At 35.8% G+C, this 16,928-nt stretch overlaps 1 protein-coding gene across 2 annotated transcripts in view; it reads right to left on the bottom strand.

Annotated features, from left to right (window-relative positions):
- Positions 1 to 16,928, bottom strand: part of LOC135082664 (diuretic hormone 41-like) — a 47,366-nt gene that overhangs the window by 1,121 nt on the left and 29,317 nt on the right. The window contains exons 2-6 of one of the 2 annotated variants that reach the window (XM_063977464.1): positions 13,978 to 14,023; positions 5,213 to 5,335; positions 3,672 to 3,767; positions 2,039 to 2,183; positions 1,537 to 1,727 (exon numbers count right to left, since the gene is read on the bottom strand). In XM_063977464.1, the coding sequence (XP_063833534.1) occupies positions 1,696 to 1,727; positions 2,039 to 2,183; positions 3,672 to 3,767; positions 5,213 to 5,335; positions 13,978 to 13,980 (399 nt within the window). In that variant the 5' untranslated portion in view covers positions 13,981 to 14,023 and the 3' untranslated portion in view covers positions 1,537 to 1,695. Of the gene's footprint in view, positions 1 to 3; positions 158 to 1,536; positions 1,728 to 2,038; positions 2,184 to 3,671; positions 3,768 to 5,212; positions 5,336 to 13,977; positions 14,024 to 16,928 lie in introns of those variants that run through there. The other variant, XM_063977456.1, reaches the window with a different exon arrangement.

Genomic DNA, 16,928 nt, shown 5'->3' with positions numbered 1-16,928 from the left:
AACCTCGCTTGCCGATGTCGTTCAAGAAGTTCCTGTTGACGGCCGCCCGCAGCGCTTGCACCTTCCGCTCCTTCTCCAGGCTCAGTTTCTGACGCAGCACCGACATCGGCAGGTCGATCGACAGGGACGGCATACGCCTCTTCACCCGACCGCTCGCCTTCGCCCCAAGGTTGGATTAGCCATTCGACAGACAAATTTAGTAAAAAAAAGAAAGAGAAATAAGACTGAAAAAGAACTTAAAGCGTTGCTATTGAAGAATTTTTAAACTATCTGATAAATTAATCTCGCTCTTGTAATATGTATATGTACTAGGAGTCTGGCTAAGATATGGTCTCGAACCATACATGGACTTGATTGATTTAATTATTCATTCTTCATAGTAACTAACTAATATTTAACTAACTAAGGCCCGATTCGACCAAACTTTTATCCGAGAATAACTCCTGATATAACTGGCACATTGACAGTTTCATTATGGGAAATATGTCAAAACTGACGATTTATTCTGAGATTAATATTTACTCTTGTTTGGTCGAATCAACCCTAAGATGGTTAATAGTTTTTTCAGTATGTTTTTCAGAGGTTGATTCTTTAAATTTCGATAGCAGAGCTTTCATTGTCAATAACCCTGTTAAAATACAAAGCTTGTAACGTTGCCCAACGTAAATACAACAATATTTCATAAATATTTGTTGCAACATACATCCATAGCAGTTACGAACTGCCTTTTCAAGTCCCCGGATATTAAACGGTGGCGTGATGGAAGAAGTTGAACTAAAAACGACAGATTGAAACTAGCTTTTGACATATTTGCAATACAGGGTGTTAGGTAAATGGGTATATGAGCCGACACTAGCCCATGTTAACATGGGCATATAAATGGTATGGTGAAGTCAGAAATTTGATATCATCATTTTAATTTTTTTAATTTTCATACAAAATAAATTTTATAAAATCCGATTTGTATGAAAATTAAAATAATTAAAATTAAGATATCAATTTTCTGACTTTACCATACCATTTATATGCCCATGTTAACATGGGCTAGTGTCGGCTCATATACCCATTTACCTAACACCCTGTATACTAGAAAGCTAGCGCAGTTTGGAGCAAAAGTGAAATAATAGGCTATTGCTATCGCAATTCCCTCGAATTGGAGTTCATAACACGGGTAGTTGGAAACTACTAACTAAAGTTACTTTCGGATTGTTGAAGTTGGGTCTATATCATGAATAGCCTTTAGATACTAACTTAGACGTTGCCGTTAGCAATTTATATTAATTCATGTACTAATCTCCCGCAATTTGTAAAATTGAATAGATTAACTCTTTGGCTCTGCATAATTCTATTTGACATTTTAAGTATTAATGTTACAGATTTAATAACTAGGGCTGAGTTGCACCATCATATTTTACCCGTAACTTTAACAATAACCGGTGCTTTTTGTATGGAGTTTGACAGTTTTTTGACGTTTGTCAAAGTCAAAGTAGGATGGTGCAACTCAGCCTAAGAATTTTGAAGGTGAAATGATTGAAGCATATTTTAAAGAGATTTTATTTCAATCGCAACAATGGCTCAAGGATGATGTAACATTTGTGTAAATAAAATTAACAATATTTTGTACAGAGGTATTTGGAAGCGTTTACGCTAATATCGACATTTCAATGTAATACTTAAAAGCAGCTTCGATGGTCTTCAGTTCGCCAGCCGGAGCAGTTGCACTGGATCTAGAAACGTACAACTTATTTATTCATCTTAAAAGTTGAAGATGAACACTACGACTACACACTACCTTCATGCATAGATACAGTGATCTGTACCGTAGCAAACTCTACTTTGGAGGCTTCTACTTCTACCCAACTACAGATCTACAGTCAACAGCAAAATCTAGGAACACGTACTACCATTTCAAAAGTTTTCAGACATTTTAGTTAAGTTTTAACTTACGTTACGATTTAGGGTAGTAGGTAAAGAGTTTTAGTATCTTCTACATCCTTATTTGGTAATGTTTGTCGCTGTTCGTCTTCGCCACACTCACCTCTCTTTCCCACTCGGTCTAAAAAGTTCCGGTTGTTTTTGGCCAGCTGCTCCCTATAACTGATGTACGCGTTGCGTTGGAGCAAGTCCGCCGCTGGGTTCACAGAGAAGGATCGGCGCGCGCGCACCGCTTGGCTACTTGCCACCTTTGCACACATCTTACTTAGATTTTGTATGTTAAAATACATAAAAAAACAGCTCGTTACCGTCTCAGAAGAACTTAAAAATGGCGAAAAAGTATACCTAAACATCGTCATTAGTAGAAAAATTCTGGCTAGAGATGGAGCTGAAGAAATAAACGAGCAAGTCTTCTACTCTTTTACTTTTTACACTAAATTGTTTAGGTTTCATCTTACTAAGTGCTTCTAGATCAAGTGTCGTTATACTTAGCGTCAACAAACTTGTGCAATTTCTCTGGCACAAAGTAAGCGTAAAATTCTTTATTAATAGATATACAGGATGTTAAAGTACAGGTAGAAAAACTTTGTGGTTGATTTGAAATTTCGTAGACAATAATAAGTAATGCATTCAAAGCAAGCTTACGCAATTAAATATTTTAAAGTGATAGAAATCACTAAGTTAAGTTCCAATTTCAGTAAAATCAATCTGGCACTACGAAATCGGGTTTTCTTAAAAGCAAAGAGGAATTAATAAAAAACGTTCGGCGTTCATTTTCCAGGTAAATGCTTGGATCTCATTAGTCCTTTGAACGAATTCGGAAAAAGCTTTAACCAATCTATGCCTACACCCTGTATAGGTAGGTAATTTGAGTGACAAACATTATCTTCAGCAGGGGAATTTTATTTTCTAAGAAAAAATACAGCCACAGTACTTTCAGAGGTGCCGTCTCCAGTTGACATAGTAATTTGTTCGACTAATTACAAAGAGTTTTTAACCCTTCAAAAGGTCAACAGAATCTAAAGCGATTAAAGAACAAAACTTCCCTCAAAGTTGATCTCTTGAGGAGTGGTAGTAGGTACCATCTAATTTGTATGCCATTAAATAATATTATTTTAATTCGAATCGAGAACCTAATTAGCACCTAACTGGATATAATTAGATTTTCAGTAATAAAAGAATGAGGCTGTCATTAATATTGCTGAATGAATAGGCGCTCCGAAAGAAGCTTTTGAGGATATAATATTTAAAATCCTGATTCTTAATGAATAGGTTCCATTAAAAAGCTTCAGTTACACCATCAAAGAAATATGGTTACTGTAGAAAGGCATTAAACCCTGGGTAAATAACTAAAAGATGCCGCTTTTATAAACAGATGTAACCTTTTACATAAAAATGTAACAAATGTTTTATTGCCCGGTAAACAAATACCAAAGTAAACTAAAGATGAAAGGATTTTATCTACCTGTGGAGCCTTTGGGAAATCTATTGTTATCGCTATTAGATGAATTTACTCTCTAAGGAAAAAATACTTAATGCATTTTAATGCATGATGTACGATGATGATGATGATGCACGAGTACACCTACTTACGTGTAGTATTAATAAAAAAATATAGATCACACGCATTTTGTCAAACTAACGCCCGAGTAGGTAATACTTTTTTCTCTACACTCTTGAGTATTTACAAAGTGTAAAATAAAGTAATCTAGTACTAATAGTTGGACATTCGTTACCTGTGAGTCACGTGGCATCTCTGCTAGGAGGTACAGCCATGGTGCTCCAGAGCCGTAGCGGCCTCCTATGGGAGGCATGGCGTAGCTGACACCATCCTGTTGGAAAAACAAAATGTGAGAAAAAATTTCTAGGAAATCCAACTTAGTGAAATAGTTAAGTTAAAATAATTAAAGTGAATAGTTATTGTCATATCGCCCACGGCTGGACAAAAATCTCCGCCAAGGATTTTCACAACGACCGGCCCTGAGTTTTCCACGACCTTCACCAGATTTGTCTGAAACGAATCCGAACGACGAATATTTATTGCTAAATAGATACATTTGCGAATAATTAAATCGCCTTTTTTACACACGACTGAACACCGTAATTTTCCCTCTTTCCAGTTTATGATTTTCTAATTACGATCAGCTCGTAGTAGGTAAGCCTAGTTTACACAGACTAACATTTTCTCCGTAGCCATTCGGGTATACAAATATCAATGTTTTACAGCACAATTTTCTACCTGCCGAGCACACACACGGACCTATTTCAAAAATATTTTACCAACTAAGTATGTCGGTACTACCACAAACTACGTTTCCCTGCGTTCAAGAAATAAAAAAACAACCTATCTCACAATGTAAATAAGAAAGTTCATAGCACATAAAATTTGGACGTGAGACAATATAGCCTTCATATTTACATAATCTACGGCAAATGATTCCATATTTTCTTTGTATTTCTTGGAAATCTAACTTTGCTAGTTTCCTAGGTTTTATAAAGAAATCGTGGTGGGATATTTCAATATTTTTCATTACATAAGTACCTACCTAATTTAAAACTAAAAAATGTCGTGAGAATAACGCAGAACATGACACTCGGAACGAGCAAATTACGGCCCGCATCTCTCTGACAATGAGCGTGTCCTTTCCTTCCTTATTTCTTCTTTTCCATTGAAATTCTTAACGAGCATTATTAAACCTACCGCACAATGACACCCTTGCAAACGCACCATTGCAAATTGCAGAAATAAAGTTTTCAGTTACTCCAGTTATGTCCTAAGCACCTAAGACGTGTTTTGCTTTCAACAAAATTACGAATTACCTACGATGTGCACGATTTAGTCAAATCGGACCTGAGATATCAGATATATACCTGAATATTGAATGTCGTTTAAAAGGGATTAACTTTAAGGGATGACTTCCTGTAGATTCCTTCTTGGTAGTCGAGTGCCGTACAATGTTTGGTTATTAACTATGGATTCTAGGAATGCATCTAGTTCCCGTCCACAATGGTAGTAGAAATGTCATTTGGTTCCCCTGGATGACAGCTAAGTTAACGCTCGTTCGCACAGCTGCAACTTGTAAATCTCAGGATCTACGGCCAAGCCTCCAATAAAACCCAACCAGTGAAAGCTGAGTAATCCTTAGGAAGATTGTCTTGAAGCAACTAACTTCTGAGGCGAGGCTAGGAAAAAGGAGTGATCCTATTGTTTTTTTTTCGCACACTGCATGATGGAAAAGCAGTCTTAAACACTTCTAAGAATGTGATCACTACTTACGTCATCAGGCGCGGGGGGGTCAATCTGTACGAGGTCGAGGGGTCCAAGGGAGTCGGGCGCTGGCGCGGCTGCTGCGCCTGCGCTGCCTGCAACCACCGCCGCGCACCATACCGCCCACCACATCTGGGAATATAATAATAAAATAACAGCAACTGGGAATAAAATAACAGCTTATTTATTTAATCTCCACAGCTGGAGCACATCCTGTCGAATAATAGCAGAGGCAAATGGTTTTGGACTACACTCAGGACAACTACCTAACAAGAGGCCTAATGTTATACATACGTATATTTGTTCCTAACTGGATTAGACCATCTTTTAGGACCGGTGCAAACTGATCACGATCCCGAATCGAAACCGAATGTTACGCTGTCAATAAGGACTGGTGTTACAAAAAAAGTGTGAAGCGATTAAGCTTTGAAATTTCATCAAACTTCTGGACATCATCATAACACTACATTATCAAGTGTTGAAGTTGCATAAAGTGTTTTGTAGGATTCTGAAGTATTTTATCTGTTTTGTAGCTCCACAGTGCCAACTAACCAACCAACCAAGATATTAATCTATGCTGATTTTTACTTTTGATCGACGATACACTAATATTTCAACTAAGTAGTTACAAACGTAAGCAGTTTTCCAGTTGTGAGTCCGCCGATGCTTTAGAAAAACGGAGGCAACTTTGATTACTTCCCCAGGATACTTACATCATTTGCCCCACTTGTTTGAGGTGCTATGAATGTTCAAAACGCGCATTGAGCCACGATCGATGTGAGCCTCAGACTCTGATTATGACCGACATCCCACGGGGCGTGCATTTTTGTTAGGTACCTCATAAATATGCAGGAATCACATTTTCTATTCTGATCGTGCCTCGGAAATTTTCTGCAAGTTTGCATGTAGTCAGACTCTAACTTTGTTAAGCACGTGAAGGCATCAACATCGGATAATCTTTTGCCTAAGTACTACAAAATTGTATAGTAACTTAGTACAGATGAACCCTGGGTCATATCAGGGCACACTTCTAAGCTATAGTTGATTTTGCTTGTATTACATAGCGAGTGTTATAAAAAAAGTTGTGATCTTTAAAGATTCCTCTGGAACAATACATCTAGCAGAAGTTAAAAAAAAACACTTAGTTATTGTTTTCTGCTGTAGTAGGTAAGTTTCATTCTTTACAAAAGCACTTGACCGTAGAATGCACGACATTGATTGACTGCTTCTGGTATTCTCCTTACGGTAACTAGATTCGATTCGAATCACGCTCGATTGGCATTCCGACAGAAACGTCAAACTCAGGGCATGCTTTCATTTTCCTTTCAATGGAAAATATTACCGCAATAAATAATGGTTCTTTCATTTTGGAAGGGAAAATAATTATTTTAAGTTACTAATATGAGAAACAGTATAATAAAACAGAAATTATAGCACTTGCGATAGAGGGAACATAATGCATTTAACAATAGCTCTGTCATATTAGAAACAAAACAAAAGAACATCTTAAATCATATAAAAAGTCCTAAACGCCTAAAGCATTTAAGTAGGTGCGTGCAATCTAAGGTCATCCATCCTACATCCCTTGCAAAGGTTACTAAGTAAGGGTAACCTTTCAACAAATATCAAGTTCCGGAAAATCCGAAGATCATTAAATCGACGGGACAAACGGACAATGTCATTCATCCTTGTTCTCGTCATTTTCTAACACCACAAGGCCGCAAGAGTATCATATTTTAAAAGTCGAAATAAAAGAAGAAAGCAATGATATCTCTTTTCTTAGGTAATTTAGCACATTCATTGTACTGTCCACAAACGGGGCACATTATTTAAAACAAAAAATTGGTTATTGCGTGGACTATTGAACTGTAAAATTTTATTTTAAATCAAAATGGTTCTTGTTGGTTCGCTTTCAAAACATTTACAGTTCAATTCACATTGTACCGTGGGAGAAGTCATCTGGAATCCAATTGGGTACAATGTAATTACAGGGCATCTGCAGAAGGGAATGGGTTGGAATCAAATAAAAAAATGACTTCAAAAAACTATGATACCTTACTGTGATGGATGAAGGTCTCACTCTACAGAAGGTATCAATAAACTAAGTACTTTCTATCCATTCAAATAAAAATATCAGGCTACATTAATATTTATGAAGAAAGCAAAAATAATAGCGTCGTAGTTTTTTCATTAGCAGAACTGAAATAAGATTTTAAAACTTATCTTAATTTTTTTTCATCTACCTACATATTTCGATAATTATTTAAAGGTCGTACAATTAATTTGGTAATTTTACTTTCTAATTGCTAGGTATTTAAATTTGTAAAAAACTTGATGTTTTTGTGGAAAAGAATTTCATAAAAATATTTCTCAACCACAGGGATATTTATTTTAATACGCAATAGTGTCGCCGTTTCACCGGTGAGTTCGCACTTGTCGGCTTTTAGATGCACGTCGGATAATCGTTGCGTGGGGGATTACCGTGACGTCACGTGGATGTACCCTGGCATAGACAACTTAACTCTATATTTAGGCATCTCGAAAAAGGCCAACGAGTCCGCTAAGCTAAGCTTTAGCACAGACAGGCCTAAAAGGTAAACGCACTCGCTAAGCGGTAGTAGGTATTTCTGTATGTTTGTTACTTTTTCAAGTCTTAGATAGGTATGTAGTAAAAATTTACACCTTGAATGTCCTTCACAATTAGGGAATGGTAGCATTTTCTTAAAAGGAAAATTTAAAGGGTTAAATAGAATATGTAATGTTCGTCAAAAATTTTACCGCATCTCAAGTTATATTTTGATAAGATTTTTTTTAATGAGAAAACGATAGAAGTGTTGTAAGATTTCACAACCATAATTAAAAGAGATGCGTCTAACTTAGGTATAGATTGACCCCACGCAAGCTAAGTCGCGAGCAGGAACTAGCCTTTTCATTATCCCATATGCTTGTTACATCTATATGTATTTATAAGACGTAATTACCATTATATTATTCAACCAAAATCCACGTAATATAATACGTCACCCAGCTGGGGTAAGATCTACCTCACCTGTTGAAAATACGAGATCCTTTTAACGCGAACTCACGTGTCCGAGCAGAAGCTATCGAAATCGTTCACACAAAGCGGCGTGACATTCTGCCCCTTGTTTGCAGCGTTTTATTGGGAAACCTTTTGCCATCGACTATTCGTGTCCAACTTGCCTTTTGAAAAGCACCTTTCAACTTTAACAAGAAGAAAATTAAACTCGAAATTGTGTCTATACTGTTATATTCAAGTAAAACGTTATAGTACTTCTACTCGTAGCTCTTACTACCTTGTTTTTGGTTTAATAGAATGGCCCGACAAATCCTCCCAAAACCCTTTCTTTTGTGTTTGAATGTTTATGTCTGTTTCCCTTAAAGGTGCTTATCCTTTAAAATGCAAAGATTTCGTACATAAATAATAAAGTAAATTTAAGTAGATGTAGCATTTCGTGGAGATAATTTAAATAATCTGCGTGAACTCATTACTTCACAAATTCAAATGAGTAAGTACCTACTTATATTTTATGATAAAGGACAATGTAGCAAACATAATCCAATTAGATGCACCTGTTGTTGACGGCGAAATTATAATTAGTAAATTAGGTTATATTTTCATGCAAGAGAGTGAATAATTAGATTAGTGATTAATTATAACATGCGACGCAATCATGATAAATAAAAATACTTTTGCTCAGATAGGTAAGTGTTTGCAATTTGCTTTAATAAAGGTGTCTGAAAGCGCCAATGAGAGAAGTGAGTAATTTCAAGCTACGAGTAGGTATTTTGAATGTGTAATATGAATCACTTTATTATACTTTTACTGTAATTAAATTCCATTTTGAATCACTTACTTCATTTTATAGTACCTACCTACCTTATTTAGAAGAATTTAACTCACTACACTATTACTACTTTCAGTAAAATCGTTTTTGCGATACTCCGTCAAGTTTTTTCACACGCACTCGTATAGCGTCAGTTAGAGCGAGTGAAAAAACCAAAGACCAAAATTACGAAATCATTAGCCGGGGTAGGGTGCCTCATTATTGAGTAGAGCTACATGGTGAACATCTACACTTATGTCTTTGTATATCTAAGTATGTCTAAGTAACGAAAAAAGCAACAGATGGTGCCGACATTAGAGAAATCACGTCCTAGAGTACGCCCACAGGATACTGTTTACAAAGGCTTAGGATCCTCACTCAAACAAAATCTATTTATGGTTGTCCACCTGCTCTCTCCAGTCAGCGATAAACACTCGGACAACGCCAATTAACTGAGTAACGGACTAGATGTGTTATTTGTATTGTATTTTGGTAGTTTTATAAATACTGTAGTATAAATAGAATAAAGGTCATCAGCATTAACCAGTAACATTCACTCCTACAGGTAGAGGTATAACTCCTGGTTACTGATATAACTCCTATTTGAGATCATTGAGATTGCGGACCTAACTACATTTGAACCTGCGATAAAATCTCCAAAAATCACGCTATCAAAAGAAATGTGGGGATGTAACAATAAAGAACAAGAGCCGTGAGAGTAAGAACAATAGGGTTCACTCGCGCTGTACCTATTGATGCTAGGGATTGAAAATGTCGATGTGAAAAATATTTTTAAGGCAATTCCTGCAGGAGATTTCAGTTTGTTCATTCTTACTTTGAAACATAAAACCTATGCTGCCGTGCTAGCGATATCAGGAGTAAGTCCAATTTGGCAAAACTGAGTATACATAGATCGAGAATCAGGTTAATAAACTCTTTCAGGTGAGCTGACAGGCGTTATAATAGCAAGAATTGGAGTTACTGCTGATATCGCTAGCACGGCAGTATACTGGTCCAGTGGTGGGCTTTAGTCCAAACGGACGTGAGCTTACGAAATGGAAACTTGTGGTAATAAACTATTGAGTACCTAGAATTACAACCCATATCAGATGGATCGTATTTCCAACTGTAAATCCGCTCGTTTCTTTCCATAAAGTTAAGTTCCAAAAAGTAGAGTAGAACTAATAAATAAAATAGATACTGGCTAAACTACTTTTAAAGGATTACATGCGATAATACGACATCTAAAAGGACAGACGACCTTTCAACTATTAGTGGCTAGCTAAAGTCATTTTTGCTGCGTAGGACTGAGTGGGAGAAGAAATGTTTTCTAAAAAAATGCAATTTGCTGGACACTATTTTGAGCATTTATCTGTGCGCCTACCATGAGTTTACGTTAGGTGTGCTCGCTAGCGAGTACCTACGTCAAAAAAATCTATGAAGATTTAATTTCTTGAAAGTAGCCGCTAGGGGCGCTGCGCAATATGTCATACATTTAAATGTCATTTTTTTACGCAGTCGCTAGCGAACACACCTAACGTAAACTCATGGTAAGCACACTGTAGTGGGTTTGATTCATTATAGTCTTCGCTCTGATATTAGCCATTTTGCGACCAGCATACCTACATTTTCTAACATTTCTGAAACCTACGTACATTATTACATTATTAGATAGATACCTATAAGCTCTGATATTCTTCCACATTTTTCAGCACTTGCTCGCATTTTTGTTTCAAAGCAGTGGTAAGGTTAAAATTACACTGGGACCTGTAAAAGCTTGCAACACCAAAAAAAGGTTTAATTTCTTAATCACTAAACGTGTTTACAAGTAGGTATTTTTCTTTTATTATTCAAGGGACAAACAAAAGGATCACTTCATCCATTCCATTCATGACATGAGCTGTACAAAAACAAAAAACAATGCTCCATGTAGGGGTAACCCTAAGCAGGCCATTGTGGTGTAAGCGTGGATGGTTACGCTGGATTAAAGTCTCTACGACTTCGGAATTGAGCTTTTAATTAAGTGCCTATGTTTTTTGTTTACGGTAAACTTTTTTATTGAAATACTTATAGAATCTGAGACGTGTTTTAGTGAATTTGGAGATCTCTTTTTCAAAATACAATACGGTGAAATTCCAGACATTTCTTTCTCCAGACGAAATGAAAATAGGTAGCTTAAATATAGTTTCTGAACATACCGTAAGTTTGAAGCAGCGTATTAAAAACTCGCGTTGAAATCGCACATGAGGAGTTGACATCAAGAATGTGCTCTACGATATCGACCTAAACATAACTCAACTTTATTAATTTGTCCACGCGTGTACTTAAGTTTGAACGATTCAGCTAACGGTCCCAGACATAATTATGACGATAGAAATAATTAACACTAAGGTATGAATACACATACACTCAAAACTTAAGTCGTTGCTAAATGAATAATCACAAATTATTTAGAATCTTAAACTTTGTGAAACTTAGAAAACCTATTTGCTTATATTAAAAATAATACTGTGGTTAAACATATTTTATGAAATTGAGTTTAAAAGATTTATACACTCACTAATTTAAATACAAAGCGTGTTATGATGAAGGGAAAACAACGAATAAGGGATAGTCCTGAACAAACTCATTTTAATACCCACAACACAGCTGAACGACTCCTTTATACATAACTCATCGATCAATCCTTTTAAACCTCAACAGTTTTCTGCTATTTTGTGTTCAGCCATTATGTATATTTTCTTAATCTCTCGTGATGGATTATGGGAACACCTAATGAAAAGTTTACTCGAAGCTCAAATCTAGCGTAAAATACAAAAATACCTACCTACTTCCTTGTTTTACGTTGCCAATCCCCAAAAATATGATAATCCTCTTTACCTCACAGACATGCCTTTATTTTTAAGTAGATTTTGTTAAAGAGTTTTATTTCAGTATTTTTAAATAATCGTAGAGTTTTTGCATTTTATGATGATGAATTTCATAAGCCAATTTCGTAGTTCACTTCGTCAGTTGTTGTTGACGTTAGTTAAAACCTTTCTATTCATCTGTCAATCAGCAGAGCCATTTAAAAACACATTCGCAAATGGAGGGTACTCGATCATTTTTCGTTATTTTAGTGGGTGATAGCTAGTAGACACAACAAATGACAGTCGTTTTTCACGCGGCAAATCTGCTGAAAATTGTCGACGAGACTATGTCATCCGTTTTCATGAAGTATAGTGCGCGTAATACTTAAAGGGACCTCTTGTTGAACGGTCAGCAGACCGTAATAAATCTTTGGGATCACGATATTTTTCTTCAGATAGTTCTTATTTAAACAAGATAAGAAATGTTTTGCATGAAAACCATTTTGTCAAGTCAAAACTATTTTGGGACGCTACAATGACAATGGCTTTCAGAAAATTTTCTTTGTTTTTTCTTATTGGTATCCCTGGATTGTAAGGGATTCATGCATAAAAATGAAAATTTAAACTTATAACCTGCCAATTACCCAGGTATTACGTTTTTTATCGGTCGCAAGAATTTTGGAATGTGTATTTGGAAAGGTCACCTCCACGCGGGCTTAATCTTTTTCTGTCGTAGCGTTTGTTTTAAATTATTAAGGTCATAACCCTGATTAGGCTTAATTTAATAGACGTCATACCATAATAATACTTGTACAGTAAATATTGGCAAGTAGAGGTTATTGATAAAGGCGTCCACGATTATTAAGATCCGAACCTAAAACTTCGAACTATGTGGGTAACGTTCATAACGAACTTATGCAGTTTGCGACAAAGCGATTTTCGCCCGATGTTCAGTTCAGTACCTCTAGTAGGAAAAACTTTCGAGTTCGTTTCGTTGCGTATTCAAAGTGTCCTATATTATAGCCGCCCTAGGGGGCGCTGTTTAATTTTTCATACAAAATTTTTCGATGACACTTTGAATACGAAACGAAACGAACTCGAAAGTTTTTCCTACTAGAGGTACTGGAATGCCGATCGAGTCGTCGACTCGAATGTTTGAAACGATTTCACGCTCGATTGACGAAGGTGTATCGATTATCGATTTCGTCAGCGAAAGAGGCGCTGTCCGGTGCGGAAGCGCCGGCGGCCCGGACGTCCGGGATTGCTTGGATGCCCATATTTGCGGATCTGACCGTGGCACTTGTTGCTTGTACAGCTGCTATTCAAGTCACTCGCAATGTAAAGGTGAAAAGTGAAGTCTCTTTCATGAAACCAATTCACAGAGCTTCGATGTGTAAACGAGGAAATTATTCTTGGAATAATCTTTAGAATTTTATTAAAACATAAAAATTCACCGATGGTTTGGGGTTTAATGTGAACCATTTTATATCTATTTTAGATATATTTAGATATATTTTTTACTAAATGTAATAAATACAACTAATTATTAGTATTTGTGAGTAAATAACCTTTACAAGACATTTTGTAATATAAATATCCTCTGTGTACCTAAATAACTAAGGATTATTCTTACATGAAGGGTTTAACTTTATTTTTATTACTACACAAGATGAGATTCTATTGAAACACGAACAAAGCGTGGTCGAAACAATGTAAGCATGGATGTTGATAATCTGCTGGCGTAATTAGAACCATAAATTGCCTGCTTAGACCTTTTTTATCGAGTGTTAATTAATCTGGAGTAATAACCTTTAGTATAAAAAGGTACTTATTTATTTTAATGTTTTAGTAGCTATTACCAAATAACCTATGCAAGTAACCTGAGAGGATTTGAAAGTTCATAACTAACCTTGTAAAGCAATGAAATTACCTAAATATTTTTATTTATAGAAAAAGAATTTTTCCAATAATTCTTCTTATGGTTTTAATTATAAACCGAATCTATAATGTATGAATGTTGAAAGGCACTTGTACTCGTATGTATTTCATAAGCCAAAAATTACATAGGAAAGTCACTTACCATGTTGAAATACGAAGAAAGGAGTATTTCAGCAAACAAAAAAAATCTGAAACAAACAAATATCCAAATTAGAAAGAAAGATTAACACAGAAACATTTTCTTTGTCTAGTTAGCTCATCGTAATAAAGTTATTGCTAGGAAAATCTTGTGATTCGCCTCTCTACAGTAATGTTACTGGTATTTCCTAGTCATTGTTTAAAGTTTTTAAGATAAGGACAGTCAACTACTTTGATCCAACTGCCAAGACACCCACACACCAGCAAGATTATTATAATGACTAATGTGTGAGATAGTTGAAACTGCGCAGAACTTAGTTTTGATGTTGTTCATAATTAAATAAGTTTGTCGTCCCTACATACCTCACACTGGCCATGGTCGGAATTCTATTACATCTAATGCTGGATTGCTATCCGGTAAAGTTATGCAGGCGATATGAACGCTTTGTTTGTATTGAATGCCAAAATAGATGCAAATATACATAGTATAATAATTATTAATTTAAACATCAATCTTATGATCTAACGACTTGTCTTTCATAAATATGAATAAATAATATTATGATGATTTCAGAAACATAAACATCTGAGAGTTTCTAACGATATCTCGGGCTTAACAAACAAATATCCAAATTAGAAGAAAGATTAACACAGAAACATTTTCTTTGTCTAGTTAGGATAGCTAGCTCATCGTAATAATAAACTTATTGCTAGGAAAATCTTGTGATTCGCCTCTCTACAGTAATGTTACTGGTATTTCCTAGTCATTGTTTAAAGTTTTTAAGATAAGGACAGTCAACTACTTTGATCCAACTGCCAAGACACCCACACACCAGCAAGATTATTATAATGACTAATGTGTGAGATAGTTGAAACTGCGCAGAACTTAGTTTTGATGTTGTTCATAATTAAATAAGTTTGTCGTCCCTACATACCTCACACTGGCCATGGTCGGAATTCTATTACATCTAATGCTGGATTGCTATCCGGTAAAGTTATGCAGGCGATATGAACGCTTTGTTTGTATTGAATGCCAAAATAGATGCAAATATACATAGTATAATAATTATTAATTTAAACATCAATCTTATGATCTAACGACTTGTCTTTCATAAATATGAATAAATAATATTATGATGATTTCAGAAACATAAACATCTGAGAGTTTCTAACGATATCTCGGGCTTAACAAACAAATATCCAAATTAGAAGAAAGATTAACACAGAAACATTTTCTTTGTCTAGTTAGGATAGCTAGCTCATCGTAATAATAAACTTATTGCTAGGAAAATCTTGTGATTCGCCTCTCTACAGTAATGTTACTGGTATTTCCTAGTCATTGTTTAAAGTTTTTAAGATAAGGACAGTCAACTACTTTGATCCAACTGCCAAGACACCCACACACCAGCAAGATTATTATAATGACTAATGTGTGAGATAGTTGAAACTGCGCAGAACTTAGTTTTGATGTTGTTCATAATTAAATAAGTTTGTCGTCCCTACATACCTCACACTGGCCATGGTCGGAATTCTATTACATCTAATGCTGGATTGCTATCGGGTAAAGTTATACTGGCGATATGAACGCTTTGTTTGTATTGAATGCCAAAATAGATGCAAATATACATAAGTAGTATAATAATTATTAATTTAAACATCAATCGTATGATCTAACGACTTGTCTTTCATACATACGAATAAATAAGTAATATTATGATGACTTCAGAAATATAAACATCTGAGAGTTTCTAACGCTATCTCGGGCTTAGCCTTCAAAACGACACGTATTCTAAAACTTTTCAGTCGTGTGGAGTATCCCGAGTTTCGAAGACACCGCTACATAAAAGTACATAAATATTTGTTGATTGCCACACTGTTCTTCGTTATAGTTAATTACATTTTACATTCACCATTGAATTTGTTCAGAATAATAACATATAATTATAATTAATTACCTACGTATGTGGTTTCTTGACTTGCCAAGCTTCCTTTAGATCAAACAACTCGCGATAATTATGATGGTGGCTTGTTCGGATACTTCCAATTTGCAAGTAACCTCAAAGCGGCAATAATTACTCTGAGGCTGTAATGGTTTTTAGAATATTAGAATACAGAATAAGGAAAATCTCGAGCCAATTGGCCTCTTTTGAGCTTGCACACTGGCTGCATGCTTTGGGATAAATTAAAAATAAAAATACGCCCGCATTCTATAGATGACCCACGCTGAACTGTCCCACCAAACTCAATGACAGGGGGGCGCTACCATCGTTCAACTATATGGTTTCCAACATGGCAAAAATCGGAACTAGCGATCCGGTATTGACGGTGGCGCCCCACTGTCAATGTCATGCATAGGACAGTTCAGTATTTTGAAACTATACATATATTTTATGCTACTCATGTCCACTATTCGGACTATAATCGAGTCGGCATCCGAAATTAACGTCACTCGCATTAACAAATGAGATTATCCGATAATTAATTGGAATCGAATACGAGGATGAGACAGGTATCATTGCAACTGGGCTACGTGTTGCGGATGTAAGGCACGTAATGCAATATCGGCTATCATACTGCGAGGCGAGGGTGATCGACATGACCCAATTGGAAGACTGTGGACCTCCATTGAGGAGAGCCCGATTTGGCATTTGCAAATTTTAACTCTTCGTGACACTCATGTCTGCCAGAAAGACTCACTATAATACCTAATTTTGGGAGATACCTGTTTCTTTCGGGTGTTATTTATTTAATGTTAACTCTGTAATTCCGTGATTTACGTGAGCCAAATACGCTCTATCTTGACTTGAATTTGCATTTTTTTTTCCAATTTTCCATAATTTAAAAAGAGAGTGACTCGACGAACCTGCACAGTGCAGCGTAAGTAATAGACCAACAAATCTGTATAATTCCATCCCAAAAGACATAAACGCCTTCAGGAAACATACAACGATCCTA

This window comes from Ostrinia nubilalis, chromosome 2 (genome assembly GCF_963855985.1).
Source record: "Ostrinia nubilalis chromosome 2, ilOstNubi1.1, whole genome shotgun sequence".
NCBI lineage: Eukaryota > Metazoa > Arthropoda > Insecta > Lepidoptera > Crambidae > Ostrinia > Ostrinia nubilalis.
This window is presented reverse-complemented; position numbering and strand designations above follow the sequence as displayed.